A 17,214-nucleotide genomic window follows, 5' to 3' on the forward strand; every position below is an offset into this window, starting at 1 on the left:
CTGACAGAGGATGAGATGGATGGATGGCATCAACGACTCGATGGAAGTGAGTTTGAGTGAACTCCAGGAGTTGGTGATGGACAGGGAGCTGGTGTGCTGCGATTCATGGGGTTGCAAACAGTCGGACATGACTGAGCGACTGTACTCAACTGAACTGAACTGAATTTCATTTTTATACCTTTTAAATTTCCATATTGCTTTGCCTCAGGTATATATTTTAGAAAACAAATAATGCTCTTTTGAAGCACAGTAACCCAGACATTCAGAAAAGGCAATGGCAACCCACTCCAGTAAGTACTTGCCTGGAGAATCCCATGGACAGGAGCCTGGTAGGCTGCAGTCCATGGGGTCGCTAAGAGTTGGACACGACTGAGTGACTTCACTTTCACTTTTCACTTTCATGCATTGGAGAAGGAAATGGCGACCCACTCCAGTATTCTTGCCTGGAGAGTCCCAGGGACAGAGGAGCTTGTTGGGTGCCGTCTATGGGGTCACACAGCATCGCACATGACTGACGCGATGTAGCAGCAGCAGCAGTAATCCAGACATTAAATTAACATATGCCCAAGTGTCCTTTAAAGGTCTTCTTTCTACCTCCAAGTCCATGTTTCTTTGCAATTTCCACATCATACCTTAGATTCCATTCATATTCAATGCATGTATAACCAGCTTTCTTGGGTCTCAGTGCCTTTGCATTTTCTCCCCCACTGTCTGGGAAGCACTTGCACAACTTTTCACTTGGTGATCTATTTATTTCAGGTGGCTCGGGCTTCATCTCAGGTGTCTTTACTTAAAAGAACCCTTCCCCCACCTCCTTGCCATCAGACTATGACAAATGCCTCTCCTCATTACCACCACAGCCCAGTGTGGTTTGTATACTGTGAATCAATTCATCACGCAAATGGAAATATAAGTTTAACATTACTTTCCTCCTTTTCCTGCCCTGTTCTCTCTCAACAGCAGCTCATCACTTTCTAGTCTCTTCCTACTCACCTGGTCCCACTTGCACAAGCCTCCTTGTTTTATTGGAAGGGCATAGACCATACCAATTGGGGGCTTTTGCCATGGCTATTTCCTCTGCCCAGAATTTATTCCCCAAGATAGCCACAAGGTCAGTCCCTCATGTCATTAATTAAGTCTTTGCTCAAAAGCCCTAGATTGAAAAGGCCGTACCCGCACTAACCTCTGGGGTGGAAAACTCCCCATTTCTCATAACTCATAACGTTCTCTCTATACTGTATAATTCACTATTTTGTCATTAATGTTTACCTTCCATCTTCCCTGCCTAGAATGTAAGCCCCATGAGAGAAGGGTCCTGGGTTTTGGTTACCAATGTGTGCCTTGCACCCAGAACACGACCTGAAGCACTGAAGAGGGTTCGATCAGTTCAGTTCAGTCACTCAGTCGTGTCCGACTCTTTGCGACCCCATGGACCATAGCACGCCAGGCCTTCCTGTCCATCACCATCTCCCAGGGCTTACTCAAACTCGTGTCCACTGAGTTGGTGATACAATCCAACTATCTCATCCTCTATCATCCCCTTCTCTTCCCACCTTCAGTCTTTCCCAGTATTAGGGTCTTTTCAAATGAGTCAGATCTTCTCATCAGGTAGCCAAAGTATTGGAGTTTCAGCTTCAGCATCAGTCCTTCCAATGAATAATCAGAACTGATTTCCTTTAGGATGCACTGGTTGGATCTTCTTGCAATCCAAGTGACTTTCAAGAGTCTTATCCAACACCACAGTTCAAAAGCAGGAATTCTGCAGCACTCAGTTTTCTTTATAGTACCACTCTCACATCCATACATGACCACTGGAAAAACCATGGCTTTGGCTAGATGGACCTTTGTTGGCAAAGTGATATCGCAGCTTTTTAATATGCTGTCTAGGTTGGTGATAAATTTTCTTCCAAGGAGCAAGGGTCCTTTAATTTCATGGCTGCAGCCATCATATGAAGTGGTTTTGGAGACCAAAAATAAATAAATAAAGTCAGTAACTGTTTCCATAGTTTCCCCATCTACTTTCCATAAAGTGATGAGACCAGATGCCAGGATCTTAGTTTTCTGAATGTTCAGTTTTCACTCTCCTCTTGAACTTTCATCAACAGAGTCTAGTTCTTCTTCACTTTCTACCATAAGCATGGTGTCATCTGCATATCTGAGATTATTGATATTTCTCCCAGCAATCTTGATTCCAGCTTATGCTTCATCCAGTCCAGCATTTTGCATAATGTACTCTGCATATAAGTTAAACAAGCAGGGTGACAATAAACAGCTTTAATATTCTCCTTTCCCAATTTGGAGCCAGTCTGTTGTTCCAAACTGGGGGTTAATTAATACCTTTTAAGAGGGAAATAAAAAATACACCAAAGAATTTATGTCTATTTTTGTAATTAAATAAAACAAATCCAGACTAATGTGAGAAGGAACTTGATTTGAAATGACAATGGTGATAGGGTCATCACCCACACAACAAAAGTAATGCTGAAAATTCTCCAAGATAGGCTTCAACAATACATAGACCAAGAACATTCAGATGTTCAAGCTGCATTGAGAAAAGGCAGAGAAACAAGAGATCCAATTGCCAACATCAGTTGGTTCATAGAAAAAGCAAGGGAAATCCAGAAAAAAACATCTACAAATGCTTTGCTGACTATGCCAAAGCATTTGCCTGGGTGGATCACATGAAATTGTGGACAATTCTTAAAGAGATCAGTATACCAGACCAACTTATCTGACTCTTGAGAAATCTGTATGCAGGTCACGAAGCAACAGTTAGAACTGGATATGGAACAATGGACTGGTTCCAAACTGGGAAAGAAGTACATCAAGGCTGTAGATTGTAACCTTGCTTATTTAACTTATATTCAGAGTACATCATGCTAAATGTCAGATTGGATGAAGCACAAGATGGAATGAAGATTGCCAGGAGAAATATTAATAAATTCAGAAATGCAGACAACACCATGCTTAAGGCAGAAAGCATAAAGAAACTAAAGACCGTCTTGATGAGGGTGAAAGAGGATAGTGAAAAAGCTAACTTAAATCAACATTCAAAAAACCAAGGTCATGGCATCCGGTCCAATCATGTTATGGCAAATAGAGGGGGAAACAATGGAAACAGTGACAGACTTTATTTTTGTGGGCTCCAAAATCACAGCAGATGCTGACTGCAGCCATGAAATTAAAAGTTGCTTGCTCCTTGGAAGAAAAGCCATGACCGACCCAGGGAGCATATCAAAAAGCAGAGACATCACTTTGCTGACAAAGGTCCATACGCCAAAGCTAAGGTTTTTTCAGTAGCCATATATGGATGTGATTGTTAGACCATAAAGAAAGCTGAGGGCTGAAGAATTGATGCTTTTGAACTGTGGTGGTAGAGAAGATTCTTGAGAGTCCCTTGGCCTGCAAGGAAATCAAACCAGTCAACCCTGAAGGAAATCAGTCCAGATTATTGACTAGAAGGACTGACGCTGAAGCTGAAACTCCAGTACTTTGTCCACGTGATGCAAAGAACTGACTCATTGGGAAAGATGCTGATGCTGGGAAGGAATGAAGGCCAGAGGAGAAGGGGATGACAAAGGATGAGATGGTTGGATGGCATTGGGGATTCGATGGACTTCAATTTCAGCAAGCTCTGGGAGTTGGTGATGGACAGAGAAGCCTTGTGTGCTGCAAACCATGGGGTTGCACAGAGTCATGTTGGGAGCCGCGTTAGGCATTGCTGACAAAATTGAGGCATGGCCCCAACACCCTCTCTTTTTCCCTCAGGCACAGACTCAGGATGAAGGAGTTAGGCCTTGTGATTCTGACTTGTTTTTTCCTCTCCTTGGCTGAGTTGACAGAAAAGGAATATTAAGGTGCTGATTGTTCTTGAGAGGAGCATGAGAAGGCACAAAGCCTTCTGCAGCTGTGCTCAGAGAACAATTAATAAAGTTAATCATTGACATTTGTTCAAGGACTTTTACAAAAGAGTGTTCCAGGATGAGCATATAGGCTGCAGCTTGAGGCCATGGGAGGGATTGTTATCTGAAGCCTATTTGTGAGGAAAATGTTTATGGCAAAGGAGTTGAATAAATTTAGGGCTTAGAAATAATTAAAATAGTTAGAAGTTAAAGATTTAAGGAATATTGTAACGTTAGCATATTTTACTATAGCTTATAGAGGTTAGGAATTTTAGAGATAATAATGAAGGGATGGAGCCAAAGCAAAAAGAATACCCAGCTGTGAATGTGACTGGTGATAGAAGCAAGGCCCAATGCTGTAAAGAGCAATATTGCATAGGAACCTGGAATGTCAGGTCCATGAATCAAGGCAAATTGGAAGTGGTCAAACAAGAGATGGCAAGAGTGAATGTCGACATTCTAGGAATCAGCGAACTGAAATGGACTGGAATGGGTGAATTTAACTCAGATGGCCATTATATCTACTACTGCAGGCAGGAATCCCTCAGAAAAAATGGAGTAGCCATCATGGTCAACAAAAGAGTCCGAAATGTAGGACTTGGATGCAATCTCAAAAACGACAGAATGGTCTCTCTTCGTTTACAAGGCAAATCATTCAATATCACAGTAATCCAAGTCTATGCGCCAACCAGTAATGCTGAAGAAGCTGAAGTTGAACGGTTCTATGAAGACCTACAAGACCTTTTAGAACTAATACCAAAAAAAGATGTCCTTTTCATTATAGGGGACTGGAATGCAAAAGTAGGAAGTCAAGAAACACCTGGAGTAACAGGCAAATTTGGCCTTGGAATACGGAATGAAGCAGGGCAAAGACTAAGAGAGTCTTGCCAAGAAAATGCACTGGTCATAACAAGCACCCTCTTTCAACAACACAAGAGAAGACTCTATACATGGACATCACCGGATGGTCAGCACCGAAATCAGATTGATTATATTCTTTGCAGCCAAAGATGGGGGAGCTCTATACAGTCAGCAAAAACAAGACCAGGAGCTGACTGTGGCTCAGACCATGAACTCCTTATTGCCAAATTCAGACTTAAATTGAAGAAAGTAGGGAAAACCACTAGACCGTACAGGTATGACCTAAATCAAATCCCTTATGATTATACAGTTGAAGTGAGAAATAGATTTCAGGGCCTAGAACTGATAGATAGAGTGCCTGATGAACTATGGAATGAGGTTCATGACATTGTACAGGAGAAAGGAATCAAGAACATCCCCATGGAAAAGAAATGCAAAAAAGCAAAATCATTGTCTGGGGAGGCCTTACAAATAGCTGTGAGAAGAAGAGAAGTGAAAAGCAAAGGAGAAAAGGAAAGATATAAACATCTGAATGCAGAATTCCAAAGAATAGCAAGAAGAGATAAGAAAGCCTTCTTCAGCGATCAATGCAAAGAAATAGAGGAAAACAACAGAATGGGAAAGACCAGAGATCTCTTCAAGAAAATCAGAGATACGAAAGGAATATTTCATGCAAAGATGGGCTCAATAAAGGACAGAAATGGTATGGACCTAACAGAGGCAGAAGATATTAAGAAGAGGTGGCAAGAATACAAGCCTAGTCAGTGGGTATGTTATGGATGACTCTGAGCACTTGCCCAGTCTCTGCTGTTGTTTAAGAGAGGCCAAGTCAGCCTTTTGACAGTATTGTTGTTATCAAAATTGCAAGTCCAGGTGCTTGATGCAGAATGAGGCCCACCAAAACTAAATGTTAGAGTTTGGAACAGGGAAAGGTTTATTACAGATTCATACAGGGATATGGGTGGCTCTTGCCCTAAGAACCCAATGTTACTGAAAGTTTTCAGTAAGTATGTTCAAAAGCAAATGTTAGAGAGAGTTGTGGTAAGTTGTTGCAGACTTCTTGGTGTCACACTCTTTGTGCTTAAGGTTAGATCATGGTCATGTAATGATGTTCCTATATATCTCTATCAGATGAATGTTATTTTCTGTCCTGACAAGAGAGGGCAAAGTCTCAAGGCACAATTTCACTTTGAAATGTCCCATCCCGGTTAAGCAGAAACAGATCTTAGTTGGCAGCTCCTTCAGGGCAAGGTTCCCACATTCTGCCCAGCTCTCATCCTTGATGCAACCAGGCACCCAAACCAATATGTCCTGTCTTCTCAGGCTGTCCAAGTAAGGAGACCAGTTCTCACAGACTGAGACCCAGAAAGATGGCCACTGCTAGTAGGTTGCAGAGACAGGGATGGGGGAGAGGTTCACCATTCCTCAAGGCCTGGGCCAAGGCTAGTGGAGGGCCTTCGTGAGGGCTCTGAATCACTAAAGGATGTAGTCCCCAGCCTGTTCCCTGGGACTTCCAGCTCATCCACTAGCCCAAGGCTGGGTGATCTCCGGGCCCTCCAAAAGAATGCCTGAATCTGCCTCTTCTCTCACTTTCAAGCTGATGACCACCACACCACCCTTCCTTAATCACTTCCCCAATGGTCCCTCCTTGAAAGTAACTGGGGGCAGGGCACACTGTGGTGCTGATCAATAGCTGAGCAGGACAACGAATGGTCACTCATTGACAGTTGGCTGCTTGCGAAAGGGGCCATCTGAGGCACCATGCAAGGCTGAGCAACACCTGTTGCCTAGGAATAGGGTGGGTTGAAATGAAGCACACCAATGGCTAACTGCATAGGGCTGTGCTCATTCTGCTCTGTTACACTTTGAATAGAATAAGAATCCCTGTGAGGTTAAGGTTTGTCAAAGTAGTTCTCAAGGTAGGCTGGCTGTCACATTCTTGTTGGCTTTGAAATATTAGCTATACTATATGCGGCACATGTGATCATGTGGCATCTGTTGGAGAGGCATATAGATAAGCACTGCTGACAGGCATGCCTGGGAATACAATGAAAGAATGATGTACAAAAGTTAAACCAGCATGTGAAATTAAAATCTGAGGTTTGAAAGGGGTCAGTCAAAAAGATTAAAGCACACTGGACCCAAAGTATCCTTATGTAACAGAGCAGCATGAGCACAGCCCTTAGCAGGTAGCCATTGCTGTGCCTTATTACTCCACATCCTGTTACTAAGCAACAGGTCTTGCTCAGCAATTGGACAGTGCATCCCTGGGCCCCGCCCATATGCAACCATCTGTCAGTGAGGTAGCTACTGGTACTTCTCCCGCTCAGCTATTGGTCAGCTCCACTGTGGGCCCTACCTGACGATAACTGTCAATGAGGGACCACTGCGGAAGTGATTCAGTCAAGAGTCAGTGGTGCAGTGGTCATCTGACTCTTGCCTTTGGGCACCTTACTGTTTTCTGCTTTTTAATCAGGAATGTATTTCTGGTAGATGTGGCAAGTTGAGTTTCCCTACTCAATATGAGAGTTGAAGTGTCCCCAACAATATTAGTGGAGCAGGCATTTAACACTTTCTTTGCTCTGATGTGTAATCTTATGGAGATGGTGTACAGACCTTGGGGCAACAGACTGAGGATTCACCAAGTCTTGGGGTCTCTAAAGCTCATTGGAGTAGCAAAAACATCCAACCTGTTCTTAATTACCTTTTTCCATGTTAAGTGCTTGCTCTTAAGTTCCTTAAGCCCCTCAAGAACCCCCAATAGGAAGAGGGTGGGCCAAAGATGAAGTGACTAGAGGACTCTGAAGTGCTGAAATGTGATGAAAAGTGTTTGGCAGAGGTTCATACAGGGATGGAGGAGGCAGGAGTGTTGAAGGGGGACATATAAGTCAAAGAATAAAGGGCACTGAAGGAAAGTCTGAGGGTCATAAGAAGAAACACCATGCCCCTGAATCACCACTCCCCAGAATCAGACACACAGAGGTGTCACCGGTGGGAAAGCTATATCATGGCCGCCCTCAGCACCCACTAACCCATGCTGATGGGCACAGTGGTACATTGTGATGTCTAAGAGCCCAAAGCCACCATTGGCTGGGGGAGTGCCTAGCTGACCAATCAGATTGAAGGGTGTGGCTCCTCATTGTCCTGAGAAGGTATATATAGGGAGGTCAGAGGCAGAGATTCTGGGTTAGGCCACTTCATGCTATCATCATAAGTAAGGTAACCAGGAGGCCACGGCAGCCAAGAAGAGTTGCAGTGCGGTTTGCTTCAAGGATGAAAGGACGAAAGAAGACCCTTTGTCAACAGAGATACAGAGGCAGTGTGAAGGTAAGATGATTCCATCTACACTCCCCACGTTCTCCATTGACTTTGTTGCCAAAGTCCTCTACACTGCCCTTGTCTGCCACAAATGCCCCCAGCAGCCCACATTCCTTTTCATGAAATCTCCCTTCCAACTCAATTGGTATCCTCTTTCCTCAAAACTAATGCCCTTCTCTCATCTTTCAAGGCAGGAAATATGACCATGAGGGTCAGAAGACCTCTAAAAGGAACCTTGAGAAAGAAAATCCTGTCATATGGCACTCAGTCGAAGAAGGTGAAGAAAACAAGAAAACCAATCTGTTTTTTCTGTTCCTGTGCACGTAAGAAACTGAATCAAAGCCGAAATGGGTACCAAACTATGAGGCGGAGTCAAAGAAGGAGGCAGAATCAAAGGAGAAGATAAGCTCAGCCACCCCAGAATCAGAGACCCTGGAGAAGTACAACCTGGGCAGCCGGTAACTGAATAGAAAACGTCAGACAGTTTAGAATTGTGTCTCCAGAGGTCTGCTTTCTTAGAAAAGGACAACCAGGAAAAGACTGACTCTCACACTAACATAGTAAACTGATGGCTGCGATTAAAATAAACATCAAATGGTGAAAAGATGATATTTGTGTGTGTGTGAATTTTCTGATGGGATGGGGAGGAAGGAAGAAAAGAGGTGGGCACCTGGGTGGGGAGGGATGTGGGGTCCTGAGAGATTAGGGAACAGACCCTCAGGTCCCCAGTTAACCAGAGAGTAGAGGTCTGGACTGGTTCAGGAGTCTGCATTGAAGATGGATAATCCTGCTTAACAATTGATCTCAGCGGCAATGAGTAGTGGTGTGGTACAGCCATTGTTTGGGGTGTGGAATGACATTAGGGTCTAGATTGCCAGAACCCAGATGGGAAGAGGGTTTCACATGGGGATGGTGAATGTCATACTTCGCCTGAGAGAGGCAGGCAGAAATCACATCCTGGCCACTTACGTCATAACGGGCTTTGTTGCATCACTCACCTATGCTGTCAACTAAAGGTTCTCAGGAGGCACAAAATGCTGATACAACTAAAACCCACAATTAGTACTCCCAAGGATTAAAACAATGTTTGGACGGAACAGACCAGATATCAATTAGGCCACTGTTATCCTGAGAAATTGGTGGGAGCAGTGTATTCGCAAGTGCAGGGCAGTGAAGGTGGCCCAATCCCGGTGCAGATGAGACACAGGATCACCATACACAGATAATTTTTTTTGGGGGGGTTGCACCATGCCGTTTGTGGGATCTTAGTTCTCTGACCACGGATTGAACTGTGGGAAAAGATTTTTTCTAGGGAAAGCACAGAGTCCTAACCACTGGACAGCCAGAGAAGTCAGGGTAGAGACTTTTGATACAAGTATTATTATAAGACTGAGTAAAAGCTGGTCTTATATTTATCACCATCCCCTAGTATTTCTAAATAACTACAGTCATAAAATATTCTTACCCAATAAAGTCTTTTGTTAGTCCAAGTTCTACAAGTTTTCGTGGTTTAAAAAGAAGAGTATGGAATATTTAATTTGGTGTTAACTTTCATTTTGAAATGTTTAAATAGGTTCAAGGAGTAGTCAATCAAATATGGAGATATATAAAGCATAGTTTCTACCAGAGCAATCCCGTGTGTCTTCAGAAAACATTTTAGAAACAGTTAAAACACAGAGTTTAACCATCAGCATCAAAAGAATTGAGTTCAGATTGTAAGTCAATGATATGGTATCCTTTATCTGGACTGCAGCTCCCTAATTAAATCCTTCTGGCACTTTAACTCCTGAGAGACACAGCTGATGATTCAAAGTCAGTCACTGAATGTGATTTAAAATCATTAAGAGTGAAGGAGACCCTGGATTTGTTGTCCTTTCAAAGGAAGAGGGAGAACTATCATCCCTGCCTACTGAAAATTAATCAGTTAAAGCAGCTACCAGGATGATATGGACAGAGAGACCTTATGTCTACATATAGGTCAGTGCTGTGATTCCAGGTCTGTATATATTATCACCCTTTAACACTATCACACTTTAATGCCCTGTTGTAGGACTTACTGAAATACTTGCTGTTAGGGGAAGGTAACAGATTGCTAGGCCTGAAGAGCTGAAAGTGAAAGTTGCTCAGTCGTTTCTGACTGTTGGTGACCCCATGGGCTATACAGTCCATGGAATTCTCCAGGTCAGAATACTGGAGTACTGGAGTATTCCAGAATACTGGAGTGGGTAGCCTTTCCTTACTCCAGGGGATCTTCCCAACCCAGGGATCAAACCCAGGTCTCCCACATTGCAGGCGGATTCTTCACCAGCTGAGCCACAAGGGAAGCCAAAGAATGCTAGACTGGGTAGCTTATCCCTTCTGCAACAGATCTTCTCTACCGAGGAATTGAACTGATGTCTCCAGCATCGCAGGCAGAATCTTTCCAACTGAGCTATCAGCAAAGTCCTGAGGTCGACCAAAAGTGGATGTTAGAGGGCCTTGTTTCCCTAAAGTAGCACTGGTATATATTTTAATATCCATGGATATACTGCCACCTTGTAGAGAGAATTGAGGATGCATAGAGTTTAAAAAGGATCCAAAGACACTTAGGGTTAAAAGAGAAAAACATCAATAATAAGTCATGAGTTGAGAAAGGGTATATCCAAGTAGATCAACAATAAATCAATATCAGATGTCTGTAGCTCTCCTGGAAAAGGACGGTATATTGTGATTCAGACATGTCAAGTCCTATTGCAAAAGCTGTGCTTTAGGGGGGAGGGGTTGCTCATTAGCACTCACAAAGAGTAGTAGAAACTCCTTATACTTCCACTTCTACAGGTTCCCTATGAATAGATTTCAACTGACCCCTCTAGCTGTGTCCATAACAACCTCTATTGACTGATACAATGATTTCCCTAAGACCTTCTACTTTTCTCTATGCCTGTGTCCACCCTATCTTCTGTGACTCAGAAACTAGCAACCATCTGAGGCCAGCCTATATGGTCAGCTCCCAAGGAAATTTTCTTAATCATTCTCTTGAGTATTAATTTTTTCACGTTCTCTAATGACTTGCAGTTCATTACATGCACCTTGTATGATAGATTTTTGAGTACGTATCTTATCAGAAATGCATGCCAGAGAGGTAAACGGATTAGAAATCAACAGTGTGGTGATATAAAATATTACCAGAAGTTGGATTATCTAAGACTGAAAGGGAAAGAATCACTCTCTTCTGCCAAGTATGTCTAAGAATCTGTTTGACAATATAGTAAAACCCATAAACTAGAGAGTGGATCAGAAGTCAAAGGAACTTAAATGAGAAGCTTATTTTATCAGTAGGCAAGAGGAACTCTATGCCTTTGTATTAAGATCACGCATTTGCATGACACCAAATGCAAAAGCCAAAGCAGTGCCCATGGATTCATGATAAGAGCACAATACTGCTGGCCCAGAGGCTTCTCTTGCTTGGAAGAGGTCAAGAGCAAGTCTATGTGCCAAGAGTCAGAGCCCATCTTCCCAGGATCACATTCACGTATCAGCGGGAATCAAATGGGAGTCCCCAAACTTTACATGCTCCTGGCCAAGTCCCTCACTCCAGTGCCTTTCCTATAGGCTTGTCACTCATTTCTTCCTTGAGATGATCGTGATTAAATTTCACCTCGCCATCTCTTCAATTAATCGCCATGGGCATCTAGAAATCTGAATGCAAAAGAATGAAATTGGACCCTTACCTTATATCATATAAAAAACTAAATGCAGAGTTGATTAAAGATTTAAATGCAAGATCTGAAACTATAAATCAACTAGAAGACAACATCCTGGAGAAGTTGTAAACATTGGTCTTAGAAGTAATTTTATGTATGTGACACCAAAAGCATAGGCAACAAAAGCAAAGACAGAAAAGTAGGACTACTTCAAATGATTAAACTGCCTCCCTCAAAGAACATCAAAAACACATCTACATAGAAGACAATCTGACAGTTACCAAATGGGAAGTTGTGGGGGGGGGCGCGATAAGTTGGGAGTTGGGGACTAACATATATATAGACACCGCTATATATAAAATAGACAACCAACAAAGACCTACTACAAAACCACAGGCAACCTTGCTAGAAATTCTTTAACAACATAAATGGAAAAAGAATTTGTAAAGGAATAGATATATGCACGTGTGCCTGTGCAAGCTCAGTTGCTTCAGATGTGCCCCACTCTTTGTGACCCTATGGACTGTAGCCTGCTAGGCTCCTCTGTCCATGAGATTCTCCAGGCAAGAATACTGGAGTGGCTTGTCATGACCCTCTGAGCATATCTTCCCAAACCCAGGGATTGAACCCAAATCTCCTTCATTGCAGGGTGATTCTTTAACAACTGAGACAAGTGGGAAGCCAAAATACATGTATATATAAAGCTGAATCACTTTGCTGTACACCTGAGGGAACACTTCATGCAAAGATGGACTCAATAAAGGATAGAAATGGTATGGACCTAACAGAAGCAGAAGAGATTAAGAAGAGGTGGCAAGAATACACAGAAGAACTGTACACAAAAGGTCTTCGTGACCCAGATAATCACGATGGTGTGATCACTGACTTAGAGCCAGAAATCCTGGAATGTGAAGTCAAGTGGGGCTTAGAAAGCATCACTATGAACAAAGCTAGTGGAGGTGATGGAATTCCAGTTGAGCCATTTCAAATCCTGAAAGATGATGCTGTGAAAGTGCTGCACTCAATATGCCAGCAATTTGGAAAACTCAGCAGTGGCCACAGGACTGGAAAAGGTCAGTTTTCATTCCAATCCCAAAGAAAGGTAATGCAAAAGAATGCTCAAACTACCACACAATTGCACTCATCTCACACGCTAGTAAAATAATGCTCAAAATTCTCCAAGCCAGCATTCAGCAATACATGAACTGTGAACTTCCAGTTGTTCAAGCTGGTTTTAGAAAAGGCAGAGGAACCAGAGACCAAATTGCCAACATCCACTGGATCATTGAAAAAGCAAGAGAGTTCCAGAAAAACATCTATTCCTGCTTTATTTACTATGCCAAAACCTTTGACTGTGTGGATCACAATAAACAGTGGCAAGTTCAGAAATAGATGGGAATAACAGACGACCTGACCTGCCTCTTGAGAAATCTCTATGCAGGTCAGGAAGCAACAGTTAGTACTGGACATGAAACAACAGACTGGTTCCAAATAGGAAAAGGAGCACGTCAAGGCTGTATATTGTCACCCTGCTTATTTAACTTATATGCAGAGTACATCATGAGGAAGGCTGGGCTGGAGGAAGCACAAGCTGGAATCAAGATTGCCTGAAGAAATATCAGTAACCTCAGATATGCAGATGACACCATGCTTATGGCAGAAACTTAAGAACTAAAAAACCTCTTGATGAAGGCTAAAGAGGAGAGTGAAAAAATTGGCTGAAATCTCAACATTCAGCAAACGAAGATCATAGCATCCGGTCCCATCACTTCATGGGAAATAGATGGGGAAAGAGTGGAAACAGTGTCAGACTTTATTTTTGGGGGCTCCAAAATCAAGATGGTGACTGCAGCCATGAAATTAAAAGATGCTTACTCCTTGGAAGGAAAGTTATGACCAACCTAGATAGCATATTGAAAAGCAGAGACATTACTTTTCCAACAAAGGTCCATCTAGTTAAGGCTATGTCTTTTCCAGTGGTCATGTATGGATGTGAGAGTTGGACTGTGAAGAAGGCTAAGTGCCGAAGAATTGATGCTTTTGAACTGTGGTGTTGGAGAAGACTCTTGAGAGTCCCTTGGACTGCAATGAGTTCCAACCAGTCCATTCTGAAGAAGATCAGCCCTGGGTGTTCTTTGGAAGGAATGATGCTAAAGCTGAAACTCCACTACTTTGGCAACCTCATGCGAAAAGTTGACTCATTTGAATAGACTCTGATGCTGGGAGGGATTGGGGTCAGGAGGAGAAGGTGACGACAGAGGATGAGATGGCTGGATGGCAGCACTGACTCGATGGACGTGAGTCTGAGTGAACTCTGGGAGTTGGTGATGGACAGGGAGGCCTGGCATGCTACGATTCATGGGGTCTCAAAGAGTCGGACACGACTGAGCGACTGAACTAAACTGAACTGAACTGAAACACAACATGGTAAATAAAATATACTTGAATTTAAAAAAAATGAATACATCAACATGTAGAGCAATTAGCTCAAAAAACTAATCGGAAAATGCAGAAAAATTCCCAAACCTACTCTCAAAGAAAGATCCACGGGGAATAGGGTAGGAAGGGAAAAGAATCATTCAAGTCCTGACCTGTGCCCAAGGGAGAGGGCTTAGAATATAAGGGAGATTACACGGTTGGAGATATGCCCTAGGTGTGAGTGGTTCAAGCTACATATTGGAAACACAAATATTGGGGTCTGACACAGGGAAAAGAAACGCCCTTAGCTGGTTGCAGAGCCATGTGGACTAACAAGAGGTCTGTGGGAAGCCTGGACTCCCCCCTCCAGAAGCATGTGCTCTGGGGCTTGCTCCCAAGCCACAATGAAGAGGACAGATTGAGACCGCATTTGTGGATGCCTGTTTTCCCCACAACTGCCCCACCCCTACACACACCCTGCTTACTTCATGTGGCCGATCTGCACTGGAGCAGGGGCTGCCATAATGAGGCAGAGAGCTGGAATGTGGGAAAGAGCGGTGCATCTGGCCCAGGGCGGCATCTGGGTGGGAGAGCCGGGCCCATGCTCATGGAGGGCACTTACATAGCCAGTGTATCAGGAGAAGTCCTGATCTCTGATGGAGGCCAGACTGCCACAGCAGATGACCCAGTATGTTCCCAGAGCCCATGAGGGCCTCACCTGCCCAATAGCACCCCTCTTCAAAAGGGCAGGGATAACAGAGGCTGGGGGAAGTGATCAGCTCTGAAGGATCAAGATGTCTCAAACCAGAAGCTATGTTTAAGCAGGGCAGGAGACGCTACTGCTGGTGCTGGCACAGATGGCAAGTTGGAGGTAGCCTGGACCTCTGTAATCAGCCAGCCTGTAGATTTGCTCCTTTTTATTTTTTCCTAACCAGAACATTCTCCTCTTGTCCCTCTGTGGGAAGGGTTGCAGTGCTGGGAGACGGGAGCGTACATACTTGAGGGAACACAGCCAGATCTGGCCTGATATTCAGGGCTTCCGCTCCAGAAACTTGGGACCCCACCCTGCCCCCAATAGGATAGTGAAAGCCACTGAGGAAAAGGAAGTCTCTGCCTCACATCTGGCTTCAGACCTGGCACCACTGAACTTCCCAGCCATAGGTGCTGGCACACCCTAAGGAAAGATGTGACTTGTGATTCATCAAATCCAGCCCCACCCCCACCCCCCGTTGAATATGGTACAGACTGTACAGAGATGCTCCCCCACAAGATCACCCCTTCAAGACCATAATAGATAATTGATGCACTGAAATTCAGAGAGGCAGAGAAAAACGGGAAGAAAGAAGGACTGGTCTCCATTGAAAGACCAAGAGAAAGTCAGTTCAGTTGGTCAGTCGTGTCTGATTCTTTGCAACACCATGAACCACAGCACACCAGGCCTCCCTGTCCATCACCAACTCGCGGAGTCCACCCAAACCCATGTCCATTGAGTTGGTGATGCCATCTAACCATCTCTTCCTCTGTCGTCCCCTTCTCCTCCTGCCTTCAATATTTCCCAGCATCAGGGTCTTTACCAATGAATCAGCTCTTCGCATCAGGTGGCCAAAATATTGGAGTTTCAGTTTCAACATCAGTCTTTCCAATGAACACTCAGGACTGATATCCGTTAGGATGGACTGGTTGGATCTCCTTGCAGTGCAAGGGACTCTCAAGAGTCTTCTCCAACACCACAGTTCAAAAGCATCAATTCTTTGGCGCTCAGCTTTTTTATAGTCCAACTCTCAATCCATAGCTGACCACTGGAAAAACCATAGCCTTGACTAGACAGACCTTTGTTGCCAAACTAATGTCTCTGCTTTTTAGTTTTTATTTTTAATATAAATTTTTTTATTTTAATGGAAGGTTAATTACTTTACATATGGTATTGGTTTTGACATACATCAACATGAACCTGCCACAAGTGTACATGTGTTCCCCATCCTGTACCCCCTCCCACCTTCCTCCCCGTACCATATCTCTGGTCATCCCCGTGCAACAGCGCCAAGCATCCTGTATCATGCATTGAACCTGGACTGGTGATTCCTTTGATATATGATATTATACATGTTTCAATGCCATTCTCCCAAATCACCCCCACCCTCTCCCACAGAGTCTCTGCTTTTTAATATGCTGTCTAGGTTAGTCATAACTCTACTTCCAAGGAGTAAGCTTCCTTTAATTTCATGGCTGCAGTCACCATCTGCAGTGATTTTGCAGCTCAGAAAAATAAAGTCTGACACTGTTTCCACTGTTTCCCCATCTATTTCCCATGAAGTGATGGGACCGGATGCCATGATCTTCGTTTGCTGAATGTTGAGCTTTAAGCCAGATTTTTCACTCTCCACTTTCACTTTCATCAAGAGGTTCTGTAGTTCCTCTTCACTTTCTCCCATAAGTGTGGTGTCATTTGCGCATTTGAGGTTATTGATATTTCTCCCGGCAATCTTGATTCCAGCTTGTGTTTCTTCCAGCCCAGTGTTTCTCATGATGTACTCTGCATATAAGTTAAATAAGCAGGGTGACAATATCCAGCCTTGACGTACTCCTTTTCCCATTTGGAACCAGTCTGTTGTTTCACATCCAGTTCTAACTGTTGCTTCCGGACCTGCGTAGAGATTTCTCAAGAGGCAGGTCAGGTCGTCTGGTATTCCCATCTCTTTCAGAATTTTCCACAGTTTATTGTGATCCACACAGTCAAAGGCTTTGGCATAGTCAATAAAGCAGAAATAGTTGTTTTTCTGGAACTCTCTTGCTTTTACAATGATCCAGCAGATGTTGGCAATTTGATCTCTGATTCCTCTGCCTTTTCTATAACCAGCTTGAACATCTGGAAGTTCATGATTCACATATTGCTGAAGCCTGGTTTGGAGAATTTTAAGAATTACTTTACTAGCATGTGAGATGAGTGCAATTGTGCTGTAGTTTGAACCTCTGACCAAACAACTAAATAACAGATAAATAATTAACTAGGTAAAGAGTCCAAAGAATCAGTA

General features: G+C 43.5%; 1 protein-coding gene across 1 annotated transcript; it reads left to right on the forward strand.

Moving 5' to 3' along the window:
• Positions 1–326: 326 nt before the first annotated feature.
• LOC133242746 (craniofacial development protein 2-like) lies at positions 327–8,690 on the forward strand. The gene is made up of 2 exons (XM_061408889.1): positions 327–8,090; positions 8,272–8,690. Exon 1 carries the CDS (start codon positions 4,194–4,196, stop codon positions 5,544–5,546), a length of 1,353 nt encoding a protein of 450 aa, XP_061264873.1. The 5' UTR covers positions 327–4,193; the 3' UTR covers positions 5,547–8,090; positions 8,272–8,690.
• Positions 8,691–17,214: the final 8,524 nt, after the last annotated feature.

This window comes from Bos javanicus, chromosome X (genome assembly GCF_032452875.1).
Source record: "Bos javanicus breed banteng chromosome X, ARS-OSU_banteng_1.0, whole genome shotgun sequence".
Classification (NCBI taxonomy): Eukaryota; Metazoa; Chordata; class Mammalia; order Artiodactyla; family Bovidae; genus Bos; species Bos javanicus.